This window comes from Citrus clementina, unplaced genomic scaffold (genome assembly GCF_000493195.1).
Source record: "Citrus clementina cultivar Clemenules unplaced genomic scaffold, Citrus_clementina_v1.0 scaffold_2, whole genome shotgun sequence".
Classification (NCBI taxonomy): Eukaryota; Viridiplantae; Streptophyta; class Magnoliopsida; order Sapindales; family Rutaceae; genus Citrus; species Citrus x clementina.
The window spans coordinates 10,842,634-10,861,435 of record NW_006262688.1 but is presented as its reverse complement, the minus strand read 5'-3'; the positions used below and the strand labels follow the sequence as shown (position 1 = coordinate 10,861,435).

The following is an 18,802-nucleotide window of genomic DNA, read 5'->3' as shown; positions in this document are numbered from 1 at the left end:
TGACATTGATAACATTTTCTGTGACTGCAGAAAACGTAGGGGAAGTTGGAGGAGAAGGTTCTTTCTCTTCCTGACTTTGAATATGTTGATTGCTAGTGTAGATCGGATGTGGAACACTAGTGGTGTAATCAACTGATCTAATGGAGGTACTAGGTATATCTGAAGTTGAAAACCTAGGTTGACTTTGAAAAGGGAGATTTATAACAGAAGGGACTTTTGTGAATTTCCTTTCTAATGAAGGAATGCTTGAGCACGAAGCTTTATCAGAAAATCTAGATGAGTTAGATCTTCTGAATGATAGTTTGACTTTACCATCGGAATACTGAGTCACATTCTGCAACTCTGTATTGGGCTCAAGTTGTTTCGGAATCGCTGGTGGAGCGGCTCCTTCAAGAATCCATTCTTCTGGAAGATGGACATCTTTCCATTGAATAGGTTTTGGAATGACAGTGTTGGCTCTAGACAAATCAGTCTGCAAGAGAAGAGTCTCATCTCTTTTTGACTGGAATTTATGTTGTGTACTGAATGCAGTGATCATTGCCTTATATGAGATTTTAAAAATTAAGGCAACTGGGATGGATCCCTCAATCATATTATAATTATGGGTTTTGATTTGTAAAATCATGCTTTTCAAAATATTTTTATCTTTAAGAGAAATTGTTATGTTTGGATAACAATCAAATGAGATTGGACCTTTACAGAGACTGGATTCGATGCTACTTAGCAAAGAATCATCAAAAGAGATGAATCGTCCATCTCTTAGGACAGCAAGGATAGAAGTATCCAAGCCTTCTTTGGTTAAGGGTTTTATACCGACTTGAATAAGACCTATGTGAACATAATTGAAATTCTTTTCCTTTAATTTCTTTAAAGAATGCTCAGAAAACAAGTGGATTGTTTCAAAAGGATTTGAAAGAGTTATATCACGCTCTTCAGTCTTTATGATATAATCATTCTTTAAAAAATCAAGCTTTTTTGTTTTGTAAATCTTTTCTTTAGAAATTTTTGGAAGTTCCCAACAATCAATTGCTTTATCAAAGTTCTCAATAAAGAATTCTTCTGAACTCACAACATGCTTTGAATCACTAGTCTTCCCGGAAGAAGAGCTAGAAAAGGACGATGTTCTACAGATCGGAGGATCCATGAATAAGACCTTATGGTCTATTTTTGGTTTGGTCAAAATGGCTACAGGTATGGATTTACAGCCCTCAGCGGAATCCTTATCCTAAAACGGGACTTACAACCAGTAAAGATTCACCACAAAAACAAAACTTCAAAATAAAACACAAGATTTTAAACACGAAGTTCTAGCCATATATATATATATATATATATATATATATATATATATATATAAACATACCAATATTTGAATTTAAATTTGTACCGATGGTCAACTATTGACCAATCAACCATTGATGGGGTTAGGAGTGGACCGAGTCTTGTCAAACTGACCTAGATCCTAAACTAGCAGCAACCCCACTATTTTTTATATCCTAATTTTTTTTGGGTTTTATCTTCATGCGACTTTACTTGATGGCTGCCGCTTCTAGCTGATCTGTCGTGGCTTGCTGCCTTGTCCCAGTCTAAAATCACTAGCTACCATTTTTTTGGTATATGGCACAGCTGGTTGTTTTTGTCTACCGTCGCGTGCAGCGGTAGCTATTTTCTTTCGTCACGAGTTGGGCAACCTAGGCCAATGATAATGTCGCTGGTGGTGGCAGTGGCTGCCAATGGCATAAACCCCTTTTATAAAAAAAAATTTGAATTTCAAAAAATATTTTATTTAATAACATAAAACAACCACCAATTGTTCTCAGTTATTCAACATAAAGAGGCTCTAACACCACTTGCTAGAATAATAAACTTTTAGTGAAAACCATCACATAAATTCTAGGAACATAGATGCGGTATCACTAAGAATTAATTATTAAATATGTCGAAGCATACTTGAATCTATCATGTTTTATTACTCTTTAAAATTGTGTGGTTAGCCTTCTAGATAAACATATTATCCTAGAGAATCCTTTAACTTTCTCTATGTACTCTCTCTGAAAATGGATGTCAGAAAAGAATCGAATGTTACATGTGACACGTGGACTATAATCACTTATATAAATAACTTTTCATATTGTCTTTAGGTATTCCCATCGCAACCTATCATAGGAATATAAATTGGGAAATTATCAGCCATATACCCTTAAATGACACCAGTATTAAACGTGCTACAACACTTTTCAAGTGTATCACTCGTATACCCTAAGTTGACAAAACACTTCTGCCGTCCACCAATCTGTTAACTGCCGTTTGCGAGCGCTGACATCATAAGGGTAATCTAGTCTTTTTAAAAAAATGACATGTCATCCTATTTACCTAGTACAAAACGACATGTCATCCTATTTACCTAGTACAAAACGACATGTCATATGATATATTTTGATAAAAATGACATGTCATCCCATTTATCGGATAATTGTTAATAATTGCTAAAGAAAAAAAGTTACTTTACAACCGAACCTACTCCTCCAAAATTTAACCTAAATTATTGAAGATCTACTCCTCCAACCTCCAACTTGAATTTTTTATGGTATAATATGTATAATTGTAAATAATATGTTGTTAATAATTTTTTATGATATAAGATGGATATTTTTTATGGATAATTGTTAATAATATGTACCATTAATAATTCATATTTTTAAATAAAAAAATGTATTGTTAATTACAAAATAAAAAAAATTGTATATTGAAAACTTACATTAATTTTCAAGGCAAATTTGTCTTTTTACCTCATTTTGAGTTTAAAGGGTAAAATAGTCATTTTGCTCAAATTCTGTTAAGTTCTTAACGGTAGTAAACGAAAAGGTGGACGCCAGAACTCTTTTGTCAACTTAGGGTATACGAGTGATATAAGCGAAAAGTGTTGTAACACATTTGATACTGGTGTCATTTAAGGGTATATGGCTGATAATTTCCTATATAAATTATCCTTAAGTATCTACACATTAAGGCCCACACCGTATCGGATATATTAAATCTCAAATTACTGAAAACTTAATAGATAACTTTTAATTGGACTTAAACTTAAATGACAACTAGAAAATAGAACCGCGTTTCACGCGGCTTTGAAAAAATAATTTAGTATTATCTTTTTTTCTTACTTTACACTTGATGAAACTGATAAAAAAATATGAATTGATTTTTTTTTAAGATGAGGCAGCCTTATAAAAAATAAAAAATAAAAGCTATTAGCTAGCAATACAAATAAAGAAGAAACGCAAGATAAAGAATAAAATGAGAGAATATATTATAGAGTGATTTTATTCATTCCAATTGTGTGTGTACAAAACAAAAAGATGAGCTATCCTTTTATAGTTACATAATCACTCCATGAAATTAATGAAAAATTATGAATCATAATTCCTTGTGAGATAGTGGGAGTTATAGGGAAGGTAAAGGTTGCTAATGGGAGATAGTGAAGAGACTAAGAGATATATGTTATGAACATCTACATTTATTTTAATAAATTCATAACACTCCCCCTTGGATGTTCATTACAAAGAATATGCTTCATTAAAATCTTTACATAATTGTTATTGTGTAATAACAATCAAATTAATTATGAGAAGATGAAAAGCCAAATTTAAAAGAAAATTTCTCTATTTATTAGATAATAGAGAATATACAAAGATGAGAAATGATGATGCCACATCACCTCTTCAAGTCCAAGCTTTATATATATATATAGATAGATAGATAGATTCGAAACACCCAATTATTCACATATAAGTCTAACGTTGAATTAATGATCAAACAACATTGGATTAAGGATGTAACACTGAATATTAAAGCCCACATTTATTCTTTCCTAGTTAAATTCTAATATTACGTTATAACAACAAGTATTGATGAGCTATTAAAAAAAAAAAAATAGAACACTTAGTGTCAAAAATTAGATATTAATAATATTAGGGGCCTAAGGGTTATCCTCCCTTTCTAAAGCTTCCAAATTAATGACAAAATTTTGAACGTCAGTTGAAGAGATGTAGGATTCACGACCACCCCATGAAATTTAGACTCGTGTATTCGCGTTTTTATATGGAGTGAGTGAGTTTATTTTATAGTTGTTCTGCTTTTGCTACCCTGCTGAGTCATGAAGTGTTGGACAAATCCTGACGTTGAAGAAAAGCCATAATCACTAAAAAGAAAAAATAAAAAGATAAAAAAAGGAGAGAGAGGATTCATTTTATTGCCATGCAACTCCAGCTATTACAAGTTCGTTCTCCTAAACGCAAACAAGTCCTTCAATTCTCTCATACATGCAAATTTGCCTGCGATAAAAATGCGATAATATTTCAGCTTTTACCATGCATGCCTGTAAACAAACATGCATAACGAATTAGCTGATCTTCAAATATATAAATAATCATTAATGATGCTGAGGATCTGGTCCTCCCGGTGAGACTCTGTCAGACTCTCTATGAATCGTACTGGAAAGCCTCTGATAATGCTTAAGTTTGGTGAGATCAAACCCTAGCTCACGCAGCAGAAGTTGGCTATCAATATTGCTTTGCATGGCATTGGCCTGCTGTTCATCATGAAGAATACGTGCCTGAAAACTCATGAAAAGCAAAGAAAAAACGATAAAGAAAAGCATCAACATTGGGGCAATATTTGATGATTTACCCATGATAACTAATAAATAAGGCTATTTATGCAGTACTACTGAGGAGGAAGATGGCTTATAACTATCAATCAGTTCCTTGAGATATATTTCAATGGAAGATGATGCAAATAACTTGCATATATATAATATAACAAGCATTCTTTTTCACATAACAATAACCCGAAAAAAAAAGTATAAATTGTTATTTCTCAGTGGAGAGAACATGTTGACCGACAGAACCCTCCCAAATTAGATTCTGTACACTCAGCACCGCCGCAGAGTTTTTTTTTTTTTTTTTTGGTTTGTTGGGGTGGGGTGTGTTTTTATGATATAGGATATGTATATCATGTCTGCAAAGATTCTCCCTCCATAAGAGTATGGAGTTGCCTTCATATCTCAATTTTAAATTTTTATCTATTGTGTTTTTATAATGGTATTTCATAATTATAACAATCATGCATGATCAGCAACATAAATTTCAATAAACATCTCTGGATATGTCTCTAGAATAATTCTCAACTGCCAAGGGTTTTGATTTGTCACTTTTCAACGTCTGAATCATATGGTTATAGTCTCCACATGGGTTTGTAGTTGGATGAGTCAATCCACATTCTTATGGAAAAGAAGAGAAGAATATCCAAACAATATAGTTTTTTTTTTAAGTTTCTTTTGGGTTGGAAATATTAATTAATACCTTTTTTTTAAACCAAACAGATATGTGCCAAATTGATTTTCCCAATAACATTTAGCCGACTTTCATTACTTTAGTATGAATCAGTTTATTAAGAATGGTTTGTTTCTTGTGGCTGATAATGGAAGAGGATTAAATAAAAAAGTTAGGAAATCTGATGACAAAGACATCTTCAAATGTTATTTGTTCATAGATTCTTGAGTTGCTTATATTCTTTCAGCTCATGATGAATCATGAAGTGGTCGACAGAGAGCAGTGTAATTTTTTCTTTGTTTTTGACCGAAAATGATAAGCAAAGTGGCCAAGTAATAAGAAGCTTATTGGAAGTCCTATGCAAAGTCTACTAAAAGTTGACCAAGTCCTATCGCAGGTGGCTATCCTATCTGATCCAATAAGTAGTTGCATTGCAAATGGACAGATTTACTTTTTGATAATGAAGAGAACCAATTCGCTTTTAAATTTTTGTTCCTTTATTTTTTTTCCCTCTTTTATTCTTTTGTTTCTATCGCTAAAGCCAGACTCATATAAAATAGCTAAACAGAGAGCTTGTAATATGTATATATGTATTGTATATATCCCTTTTGATCATCAAGCTTAACGGGGCACCACCATACCTGGTTTTGTTTCACCAAAAAAGTAAAAAAAAATAAAAATACACACACACACACATTAGTTTAATGACAAATAACAAGATATTTTATAATGCTGCTGGCGGCGGGCAATTTCTGTCATTCTGACAATGAATGGATCCATGGATGAACTTTGTTGCAGCAATTTTTTAATAGTGCCGAAGTCGTGGCTCCACGCAGGACATTTATCCAGAGTTGATCTAGTCAGATTCATGTTGAAATAAAATAAGAAACGGATAAGAAAGAAACAACATTAACAATAATAATGTTGGGAATGTAAATTATTGTAACAATTTCTTTTAACAAACTGATATGTCAAAACACAATGTTTTTCATTTCCGTTTTTTAAAATGAAAAATATAAAGTCGAACATCAAATTGATGTGTCAATATACTATATTTTTTGAATGAATTTTTTTGTATTATTGAGGTCCTATTTAGTATTGAGATTACAATACTAAATTATTTGGTGAATACTTGTTGTACAATTTGAAAGTTAAAATAATTTGATCTCACACTTGTATGATTAAAAAAATTTACTTTCTTTGTCAAAATTATTATTTAAAAATCATATTTACTGTGCATTATCATTTTTTATTTCATAGTTATTGTTTCTTTAAAAATAAATATAGTTTAAAAGTTATAACACTTCAATACTAATTAGACCTGAATTTTCTAGTTGGGCAGTGGACACATTAGTGATTTGAGGTGGGTTGTTTTGGGAACATTTCACCCTTTAGCAACATTACCTAGAAAAAGAAGAGACAAAAGCCAATCTTGCTTAAATTTTTATCATAGCAATCTTTACCATTAACCCTGTTGGATTAATTCTTGTGTTCAATATTTTGAAATTCTAATATTTTGGTTCTTTGTCTCTTGCTCCCTTCTTAGGGTTCAAATTCTTCCCTTTTCAATTGTTCATTATGTCAATATATTTATATCAAAATTATTGTAAATCTCAATTTACCTTTATATTGTAAAGAAGATTAAACAAAAATTAACTCACCCCCATTTTTTTTTATAATCTTTTGAACAAAATGAGGGTAAGTTAAAGTTTACAAAAGTTTGAAGTATTTTGAAAATGATCATTTTACATTCAGAATAATTTGACACACACACACATACACACAAAGAGAGAAATTTTTCAATTAGTGTTATGACGTTTTGATAAAGTGCGAAAAAATCATTACGCCATACAGTATAATACATAAAAATGTGGAACTCTCGTTAGAAACTTTGTATATATACTGATTTGAAACTTTATTAAGGAAAAATTTGTAATCATTCCCACGTTCTGCTGTTGATAATAATATCAAAAGCTACTGATTTCTGCACATCTAGGAGTTGGAATACAGATCTTAAACCCAAAATTGTAGAATATGACCATCAGTTTTTAAATCCTGGAAAAAATCATGACGTGCTTCATCACAAAATACCATAATTCTAACGTTAAAATTGAAAGTAGAATTTTTTTATTTAATATATACCAATACAAGTCAGTCAGGACATGCCTAGATGAAGGCTAGCTAGTTAAAAACTTTTATCCCAAGAAATGAAGGGTCTACTCTTAAATGAGTAGAAATTTCTACTGTTACCACACATATAAGTAAAACTCGAACCCTCAACCTAAAAAAAAAAAAAACTTGAACCCTCGATCTCAATGATGAGATGAAAATGTGTTGCCGTTAGCTGCCGAAGAAGGAAACAAAATTACCCTGGGCCTAGCTAATGCATGAGCAAGATCGCAGGGTAGCCTTCAAAACCAAAACTATGTTAAAAATATCTTTGTCTGGACAAATAAACCGGCTGTTAGGAAGATCTTTTCGTCTGTTTCAAATATGAAATTTGTTTCAGGCATATATAATCCTGGAATGACTTAAGAATTCTTCCAATTTTCTGATTGAAAAATCCATCTGAAGCAGCATATCCATTCTTCTCTCGGAGATTACTCAGATCTTGATATATATTCTTAATCAGGTGATCGATTTAATGTGAGAATTAAACAAGATCTGTGATTGTATTAATTGTTGAATTATAATGTTCAACGTATATAATTAACTAAGCTTCTTTTGCCGACCATATTGTCGTGCACAAGTGCCTCTTTGACACGCAGTTCGTTACTTTCCATATAATAGAGTGAGAAATCATCCTCATAGATTCAATTATTCATTTGTCCAAACCCTTTGATTGACCCCATAAAAAGGGAAAGAAGACAGAAAAAAATACACAACAAAACATTGTCAGAAAAAAAAAAAAAGAAAGAAAGAAACCTCCTGTTCTAAGATTAGGGCATGATATACAATTAAACCCTAGCCACTTTTAGTGAGTCTACTGGTCCATTGTATGAATCCTCGATCTCATACTTTTTAAGTTTGTTCGTCATTAAACTATCATTCAGATTAATAATTTTTAAGCTGTTTTTCTCCAGAAGATGGTTCATCTGCTTTAGTTGCGTTCAACATGTCCTTCTCAGACTTAAACATCAGGAATTATTTATCCAGAAGGCTTTTACAGTCGTAAAAGTTTTGGAGTGATAAGAGAAAACAAACAAGCTTTTTCATTTTATAATATATTTTTAACCCAAAAAAAAATATAAGAAAAAGCAACATAATACAACAGAAATTGATCGGTAGCATTTGTTCGAAACAACCTCATGAGTGGAGCAATGCTTAAGGCATTGTCGGAGAATATCAGTTATGATTGGGATCTGGTCCTCCAGGTGACACTCTCCTGGTTCCTGAATCAAAGATGGATTCGTGTCGAAAGTACTCCAGTTTGTACTTGTCATAGCCTAAATCATTCAAAAGAAGGCGACTGTCGATCCTCGTCTGTTTAAGGGATCTTGCCTCTGACCTCAGGATAAGTAGTAGTATCAGCAAGACAACAAAGAATAGCATCAAAACTCGACTAGCAGTTTGAGAAGCCATCCAATGCTACAAAAGATGATTTCTAAAGGGAGATTATTAGCTAAGGTCTGAAACAAACCTATTAGTTTTGACAATCAGCTCCTTAGATGAATGAAGTTCGCTAATGAACCATCCTATTTATACTTGAAGGCAGTGGCGGACCTACAGCTGTAGCCCGGTCTAGTCCAGAAACAATCATTGAAACCCTTTGTCTTTTGATTAATCTTAATAAGAATAGAATTTTTATTTTATTTTTATACAAGTCCCCAATTCAGTTACAATTATGTTTTCATCAAATTTCATAAAATAATAGAGTTTTTATTTTATTTTCAAATATGTCCTTAATTCAATTATATTTTTTTTCCAACTGAAATTAATGACTTTTTTTATAAAATGATTAAATTATATATTTATTGAATAGATTGAAAACATTAGGGGTTTAAAATGTTATTACTACTTTAATTTGTTTTTAAATATTTTAATTTAATAAAATATGTGAATGTAATATAACATCGTCACTATTATTAAAAAATACTAAAAACATATATAATAAAAATTATTAACAATTTCATAAATTTTTTATGTAAATGTTGAGATTTTATTTATTAGTTACATTAACTTAGAGGATAAGTTAGAAATTAAAATTTGAGTATTTTGATCTGATTTTTTAAAGAGAGTCAGAGTGTTTGGTAAAGAAATAACGGCACGCAAATACCTTTTTGCTAGGTTAGAGTTTAATTTATTATAGAAACTCTTAACGACTAATATTTTTATAGTTTAAAAAGATGAATAGATTTTAATTATTTAATTTATTTAAGCATGGTAACTAAGTACTTTTCAAACATAAAGTTCTACTTGCACTTTTTAAATGATTATAATTACATGTATTGATTTATTCTAATTTAAATTTCTTAATTGATTTATTAATTCTTATATAATTAGATGTTATTATAGGTTGCAATGTTAGATTCCATAATTAAAAAATAGTGTTTTTATATTTGAATTATCTTTTGTTTTCTAATTTTTTTGTACAATTATTTTTGTTTAGAGTACATATTCGTAAATTTTTTCGTGTCCTCATTATTTGATGTACTTTTTTTTACTTATGAATATTTATATTCAATTCAAAATATAAAATTTTAAATTTAGCCTGGGGTAATATAAATTTTTGGGTCCGCCCTTGCTTCAAGGTGGATGCAAACATGACAAAAAAGTAAAGCTAGTGGAGATAAAATGGGTCAGTATTTTTTTTTTCCCTCGATGCTTTTTGTTTATAATCATATCTAACATTATGAAAGTTTCACGGAGAAGACAAATATGAATCCCATGAACAAATGTCCTCTTGTCTTCTGAATGTTTGTGGATCTTCCATTACCTCAAACTACAAATATACATAAATTGGCAATCATTCCTTCCATTTCTGTAGGGGAGCCTGATGTGTGCTAAATTTGTATTGTAATGTTCGGTTTTTTTTTTTACAGTTTATTGTAGTTTGAATGTTGTAGTTTTATTGTAGTAGTGGTTTGTTGTGGTTACATTGTAACTGGTATTGAAGAGTTATTTTATTAGTTGGATTTAAATGGACGATGAAATGAAAAGAGGTAGAAAAAAAATCTATTATCAATGGACTATGTTTCTTATCTTGAGAGTGGTTCTCTCAAATCAACATTCTTTCTTTAATTTTCTCTCGTGTCTCTAAGATTTACGTAATATTTGGTATCAGAGCAGGTTCCTCATGGCTGATGCAACCAGCCCAAAAAAAAGAGACTGATTTCAAAACCTTTGTTACTATAAAATTTGAGAATCAAGATGTAGTCATACAAGAGATTCTTAGCAAACTTTAGAGACTAAACACCAAGTATGACCAAATAAGTTCCCAATATTCCCAAGCCGGTGCAGGTGTCATCCAAAGTCCAAAGCTAGGAGAATCTAGTTCATCCATTAGAACAACAAATTTATCCTTTGGCCGAACACTAAAATTAAAATTCCCAAATTTCAATGGTGAACACCCAAATAGTTGGATTTACAGGGCTGAACAATACTTTGAATATCAGAAGATTATGGAGGAACACCAAGTGCAATTGGCATCTTTCCACTTAAAAGAACCGCACTACAGTGGTTTCGTTGGCTAATGAAAACAAAAGGACCAGCTTCATGGGCTGAGTTTACACGAGCCCTTCTTAAAAGATTTAGACCAACAGAGCTCGATGATGCTTCAAAAGCTTGGCTCCAATCAAAGCAAAAAAAACCACCATATTGGCTTACCAAGAAGAATTTGAGAGATTGTCTCAGATGGTGCAGGATGTACCAGAAAACTTCTTAGTTGGTAGTTTTGTTGGAGGATTCAAAGATAAAACTCGCTTAGAGTTACAGATTCAGAAGCCTCGGTCATTATCAACAGCCATTGGACTTGTTAGACTTATTGAGAAAAAATGTAACCTTTGTAACCAACCCTCTAAAATCCAATCTAGAACCCCCCAAGGTTTGTTAGGATCCCAGCCACGCTATTCAACTCCATCAACATTTAAACGTTTGATACCAAGTGAGGTAAAAGAGCGTAAAGACTGTGGCCTTTGCTACTATTGTGACGGAAAATATTCTCCTGGTCAATCAAGGTGCAAAACATGATTAATGTCCAAGTAGTTCCTTGAGGACAAGGATTTTTTTTAAGAGAGGACGAATGATGTGTGCTGATTATGTATTGTAATGTCTGGTTATTATTTTTTATGGTTTATTGTAGTTTAAATGTTGTAGTTGTATTGTATTAGTGGTTTGTGGTAGCTATATTACATTTGGTATTGTGTAGTTATCTTATTAGTTGTATTTAAATAAATGATGAAAAGAAAAGAGGCAAAGAAAAATTATATTATCAATAGACTGTGTTTCTTATCTGAAGAGTGGTTCTCTTAAATCAACCTTCTTTCTTTAATTTTCTCTAGTGCCTTTAAAATTTAGATAACAAGCCCTCTTTCTCTTCCCCGAGATACCTGCCAGGCATGATATACACCCAATGACAAACACATTTCAGTTAAAATGATTTATTCATGTCTCAATGGGAAATTCTGGAAGGCGGTGGACTTAAATTTAGGGGGGATTGCTCATAAAATCATGTCTAGGATCGCATTATTCCTCGCTCAAGGCAAAAACATCTTCACATGCGGTTGAGTATCTTAAGTATGTTTTTCACTCAATTCCCCACGTAATTAAAATTGACTTCTTACCATAATTTAATCAAAGAGACTTTTCATGTGGTCCAGTGAGGGTGGAATGAAACAAAAATTAATAATATATAATTCTTGGTTCATGAATTACAATAATAATAATAATAATAATAATGAAAAAGAACAATCATGAATGTCAACTTTCTGTTGTATACTTGTATGGCTGGGGAATCTCGACAAAGTCCAGTCAGACACATGGTTGGTTTGGGCGTGGTACCAGGTTATGCTAGCTAATGGAGATTGGACTTCACATGGCACCTCAAAATTGAGCCGGTGTGTGGAACAAGTTTAGACGAGAGTGTTAACCGAGATGCCACAAATGAAGATGGAAGTCAAAGTCTAGTGGTAAAAGCCTTATCTGGAGTCTAGACAGTGGTGTAGTTCTTTAACAAAGCTTGATGACATGGCCCTGAGTTTCTTATTATTATTCTCCATTCACTTAAAGCTTCTTTCTGCCACCAGTTCGCCACATACACTATCCATAGGATTATTCAAAGAGTCACTTTCATAAATGGCCCTAAGATTATCTCTAGGAATTAGAAATAGAGAATCTTGACCTCCATCTCGCACTTTTGGGCAATAGAAAATCTGTTTCAAGGACAAAATAAAGTAGCAGCAGTTTAGGTAGTGCTAGTGGACGAAAGAAACGTAGCTTTACACAACAACTACCACCAAATACAATTAGCTGTCCATTAACGGTCAGGAAGTATTATTATTTTGATGAGGCAGAGTGCTCCCATATGAAGTTGAAAAAGAAAAGTTACTTTTCCGGCTTGGAAAATTTTAATTTCATCACAGCAGATAGAATCTTCATATTGTTATCTCGTCTTTTCTTATTTGTACGTTGTCTTCTCAAACATCAGTAGTCCTCCTTAACTTCAAATCAAGCTATTATAGAGCAGGACAAACTCACCAAATAGAAAGCAATACGGCCTTGGTTGCAGCGAAGAGTGTTAAATATTTCATAGATACTGCAAGAGTAACGAAATTTGTTATATCAGGAAATGAGAGGTGTGACAGAAACAGTAATGTTCAACGTGAATAAATAATCTTATAACTCATTTGAACAAACTGATTTTGAAGACTGTTTCTTAGCCAGCTACCTCATCTAAAACTACATCCTTAAACAACTGGATGATCGAGTGTTGTCTTGCCCAAGTTTTTGATTGAAGGCAAGCGAAGGACTAAAAAAGTTAGCCGTTGCAGCTACAAGGGGCTAGTCTTTGGTCATTATAATAAACAGGTTAGCTTTTGCCCAGGTGATTTACATTCTCTAAATGAAATGGAAATAATGATACCTTCAGAGAAAGAAGCAAGGGATCAAGGGTTTCAAATTCTCCATCACTGTATGGCATATTATCCTGAAAGCTTAAACAGACCTCTGCCAAACAGAATCTTAAACCGAACTTGGCCAATCTATCTTGTGGAACCTACTTATAACTGTAGCAAGCATAACTGGTAGGAATAAGGAATCTGTGCAACCAAGATAAGCAGCATGGAGTCAAGTGCTCATTTGAAATTAACACTTAGTTGAGTTGAGTGTATCATATTTTGCAATTCTACGCCTCTGGCAGCCTTCAAGGAAAGTACGCCATATAAGAGCATTTGGTGGGAAAGGCATTGTAGTAATAATTTTTTCTGCTTCCTTAAGATGTCCATATCTTACCAGTAAGTCCACAACGCAATGATAATGATCCATTTCTGGTTCAACCCCATAACTCCTATTCATTCTCTCAAACAATTCCATCCCTTCTCTCACTAGCCCACCATGCCTGCAAGCTGTAAGCACTGCAATCAAAGCAACCCTATCAGGTTTAAATCCAAGAAATTCCATCTCTCTGAACTTTTCTAGTGCCCTTTGAGCAAAACCATTTAGTCCAAGAGCAGAAATTAGAGCAGTCCATGTAATAACGTTTCTATCTGTCATTTCGTTGAATATTTTCACAGAACTTCCAATGCTCCCACATTTTCCATACATGTCTATTAACATATTGCAAACAAATGTGTCCAAAGAAATGATTTCTGTCTTTTTGATGAGACCATGAAGAGAACTGCCCAAGGCAAGGTTGCAAAGTTTGGAGCACGCGCTCAAAAGGCTGACAAATGTATAATTGTCTGGATAAATTCGAGCTGCACGCATGTATTTAAAAAGTTCCAACACTTCTTTGTAATCACCATTGTGAGCACAAGCTGCAATGACAATATTCCAAGATACTATGTCAGGTCTTTCAAGCTGAGAAAGCAACTTTACTGTTTCATTATACTGGCCAGTTCTGTTGTAAATTCCAGCAATGATGTTAGTAGGGACAACAGCTCTTGGTATGTTCAAAGCTGTGACAAAAGCCAGGGCATCAGATATGAGACCACTCTTGGCATATGACGTCATGAGTGAGCCTAGCACATACTCATAATTCTCATATCCCATTCGAATAATCAGACAATGAAGCTGCAACAGCTGGAAGGCTAATGATGATCTAAGAACATGAGAAAATGTGAACTCATTAGGTCGGTAACCTAACTGAAGCAACTCTATCAGTAAAAAAATAGAAGTAGGAGAGCTTTTACGTGCATAACCCAAAATCAAAGCATTCCACGAAACGATATTCTTATTAGATATTTCACTGAAACAGAGATGAGCACCCTCCAAATTATCACATTTAGCATAGAAGTCAACCAATGCACTACCTACAAAAACATCACATTCTAAAGCATTCTTGATTACTTTGGCATGGATTGATTTTCCCAAGATTGAGTTCTGCAGACCAGCACAAGAATTAATAACATATACGAATGTCGTCTGGTTGGGAAACACTATATCCACAGACATTCTTAAATAGAGTTCAAGTGCTTTTCCAAAATTTTCACTCTCTGCTAATGCACCAATAATTGTATTCCATGATACAACATCCCTAATTGCCACATCCTTGAACATTTTCTCTGCAGAGCATATGCCTGCACATTGAAAGTACATATTAACTAACGAATTTGCAACCAAAAGTTCATAATCAAACCCATTCTTGATCACTAAACCATGTATCTGCTCTCCAAATTCCAAATCTTGTTCATTTGACAATCCATGAATAACACCCACAAAAGAAGATTCAGTCAAAGCGACCTCCGACCTGACAAGCTCGCGAAACAAAAACATACAATCTTCAACAAATCCATGTTTCCCAAAAATAGATACTATTGAATTCCACGTCACTAAACTCTTCCTCGGCATATCCTCAAATACAGAAACCACCTCATCCAAGCAGCCATGCCGCCCATACAACCCTAACAAGGCAGTCCCTACAAAGGCATCAGCACAAAATAACCCATTCTTCAAGACTGAAGCCTGTAACTGAGCTCCCTCAACAGGATTCAATGAATCACATGACAACAACCCACCAAAAGTGAACTGGGTAGGTTCAAAACCCCTGTTTATCATATAAAGAAACATTCTCAAAGCGTCCTCTACATATCCACATCTACTGTAAGCACTAATTATGCTATTAAAAGACACCACGTTTCTGTCGGGCATTTTGTCGAACAGTTTCCGGGCAGTGACCGGTTCCCCGAGAGATGCGTACAGTGAAATAATACTATTGTAAAGAAAGATGGGTTGGTCAGGGTTTGGGCCTGCCGTGACGGTGAACGCATGGAGAGGTTTTGTGCTGCGGAGGGAAGGAGCTCTCGAGCAAGTTTTGAGTAGGCGAAGAATGCGCTGACGGTGTTTGATGAAATCTCCATGAAAGCTCATGCAGGCGGGAAAATTCACAGAGGGCGATCAACAGTTTTGTGTGGGTCGTGGCCCATGACTTAAACTCAGAAGGAAATCTTTTGTGCCGGGCGCATGGCCCACTAGCTTTAGAAGTGGGCTTGTCATGGTGGATCGATGATAAGGAATGTGATTCCACATTTGAATTAGGTAAGTGATTGCTATATCACGTAACCTTTTAATTTAGTGGTTATTACATTATTAATTTTTCTTTTTAAAAAAATAGTCCCATGCCCCTACCTAACCTAATACCTATTAATAGGAGGGACCATTCTATTAATAGATAGGGGAATTAAAATCCTAAAGCTAACTTTTTGTTGGTATTAACACTCAAACCTACTCCCTCTCAATTTTTATGGTGTAGGTTTTCCTATAGGGTTACAAAGTATATAGGTGACCACTACATTAAGTAAACAATAATAACAACAATGATGATTAAGTACCGACATCTGAATCTCAACTACATGGATTATTTAGTTATTAGATGATTAATTGATAACTAATAAAGTTATTATTATATCATCTAATAGATAAATATTATATCAGTTGGGATACAAATTAGTATCCTTATTATTTATCAAAAACACCTCAAAATTTAAACCCCCAAATGATGTGACATTCATCATTTGAAACTTGTAAAAAAATATCTCAACTATACAATGCATGACAAATCATGTATCCGATAATTTGATATGAAATTTGAGAGAAAATTATCAAACCAAGTGTTTTGATAATAAATTTAACATAAAATGTACCACAATGACCAATTTTTTTTTTATTATTAAATGAGAAAGTAAAGCTTATTTATCCACAAAGAACACTTACTCTTAAGTCTTAGCTTGGATTTTGATGAATGATTATGCATACATTGTTATATATGTCATGTCTCTTACTCATGAAGGACGGCTTTTGGTAGCTTTTATATGTATACCCTTGGTGTGCATCAACAATATGCCCAAAGCATTTTACTTTGATATCAATATAATGGAAAAAGAATCTCACGAAATGACTCAAGCTATCCAGGACAATAAGCTGAGATGTGGCGAACAAACAAGCGTATTCATATTTACACTGTAGGCAGTAGCTACATGCATGGATCAAGTCACCAATCACCACCATGAACCAACAAATTAAATTAATGACAATTGTTTGTGTTGATTAATTACCTATTAACTTCTTTCAACATGTACACACGACAACGAAGGAGCAAACTAAAAACTAAAAGTACGTAGGTCAATTTATTAATTGATTTCATCATACCATGTTTACGCATAAAATAGATTGTAGATTGTCACGTCAAACATATTATTTATAACCTACTTTGGCGCTAAAGAATTGAGGTCGTCTACCGTCTACAATATAAAGATTGAAAGGTATTGATTTATAAAATCTAATCAAATCAAAGGGAGAGATATACATAGGTAAATTATATCTTAGATTAGCAACTATTACTTGATTCTGTTTGGATGCATATTTATTTGAGTTACAAATTCACAATTCGGTCTTAACATCTAAGCTGTGTAATGAGATTTTAAAATTTTTGTATCATGTATGCATTTGTGAAAGTATATAATTTAATATTTAATTATTTTTACAATTTTATTATCTAATATTCATCAATCACATGCTTATATTTTGACTGTTGGTGGTGATAATCGAATCGATCTTTATCTTTATCATCTGTTGTATTAATGCAAAACTATAACTTTGATCACAGTTTTGATATGTCCAGTTGCCAATTTTATCTAGCAAGTGTTAAAAGGAAAATGTGGGTGGCTCGTGGTATTTGATGACCTAATTAATACGGTGGGGATGATTACACACCAATTGTAAGAACCGAAAGAGACTACTCTTGCGTCTTCCTTCGTAAAATCTTTATTTGTTTTTCATGAAGGTCCACATATATATAGCAATCTGGCTAAGTAAGTCTATAGAGTACCTATAGTATGCATGCTGACCTTCCGTTTATTGTTGAAATCCCCTTGATTTAGAGTACCTTTTTTGACCTTGAATGCATAATTAATTAGGAGACATGTATATATTACCACATTTTTATAATTTATCAAGAAAGTAATTATCAAAATATTACGTATAAATACTAAAAAATTAGAATGTAGGTAAATAGTAAAGTAATTTCTTAATCCCATACTTTTATGAGCATTCGAATTCAGGTGGCCAATTAAAGATCAGTGAAAACCATCTTACAAATTCATGTATTATTATAACTTGGATTACAAGTCAAAGTCACAAGCTAACCCTAAAATCAAAACTCCAATGTTGCTTGTGAATCGATCCACTGGCACCGGCTCTGTAATTCATCTTAATGATGTTTGGGGTCGGGTCCTCCAGGACTGACTCTCTTTGAGTCATAATAGATGCGACTGGTTCCTTCATTATTTCCCAGCTTCACTTCAAGTTCTTCTCTCGTTTTCTCAGGCAAAAATTCTCGCCAAATTTTCCTTACAACACTGTTCTTCCTCTCAGGATAATTATTCTCAAGAGGTTTACTTTCGAACCTCGAGATTGTCATCAAAAGCAAAGCAAGACATGCCCAGAATTTCAAGCTAGCCATATGCGTATTTTATGTGAAAATTGCTTTCGAAGCTTTCGAATATTCTCGCTATGATCCTGAACTCTCCTTATATAGTAGTAGGACTTCAATGCTCCTTTCCTTTTGAGTTAAATTCAGACAAAGTGGATGACAATGAGTATGTTTATTAATTTGTCTTGTTTCGTGTTGATGAGTCAATGCCAATATCCTGTTCAGTTTAAGCACTGCATGCAACATAATTTCGAATATGCGGCTGCCATGTCTAATGAGATATGAGTTGTATTCCAATTCACTATATTCCTGAACACATAGACTTGTATTAATTTGTGGTTATCATTTCTGCAAAACAATATAGTCCCTATCACCATTTTGCCAAAAC

At 33.2% G+C, this 18,802-nt stretch overlaps 2 protein-coding genes across 2 annotated transcripts; both read right to left on the bottom strand.

The window, feature by feature from the left end:
- Positions 1 to 4,429: 4,429 nt before the first annotated feature.
- On the bottom strand, positions 4,430 to 4,690 carry LOC18051525 (CLAVATA3/ESR (CLE)-related protein 5). Its single transcript, XM_006446693.1, has one exon. It carries the CDS (start codon positions 4,688 to 4,690, stop codon positions 4,430 to 4,432), a length of 261 nt encoding a protein of 86 aa, XP_006446756.1.
- Positions 4,691 to 13,306: 8,616 nt separating this feature from the next.
- Positions 13,307 to 15,885, bottom strand: LOC18051524 (pentatricopeptide repeat-containing protein At3g58590). Its single transcript, XM_024191556.1, has one exon. It carries the CDS (start codon positions 15,852 to 15,854, stop codon positions 13,632 to 13,634), a length of 2,223 nt encoding a protein of 740 aa, XP_024047324.1. The 5' UTR covers positions 15,855 to 15,885; the 3' UTR covers positions 13,307 to 13,631.
- Positions 15,886 to 18,802: the final 2,917 nt, after the last annotated feature.

Excerpts from the sequence above, each read along its gene's own strand:
- LOC18051525 (XM_006446693.1), bottom strand. The coding sequence starts at position 4,690 with ATGGGTAAATCATCAAATATTGCCCCAATGTTGATGCTTTTCTTTATC.
- LOC18051524 (XM_024191556.1), bottom strand. The coding sequence starts at position 15,854 with ATGAGCTTTCATGGAGATTTCATCAAACACCGTCAGCGCATTCTTCGC.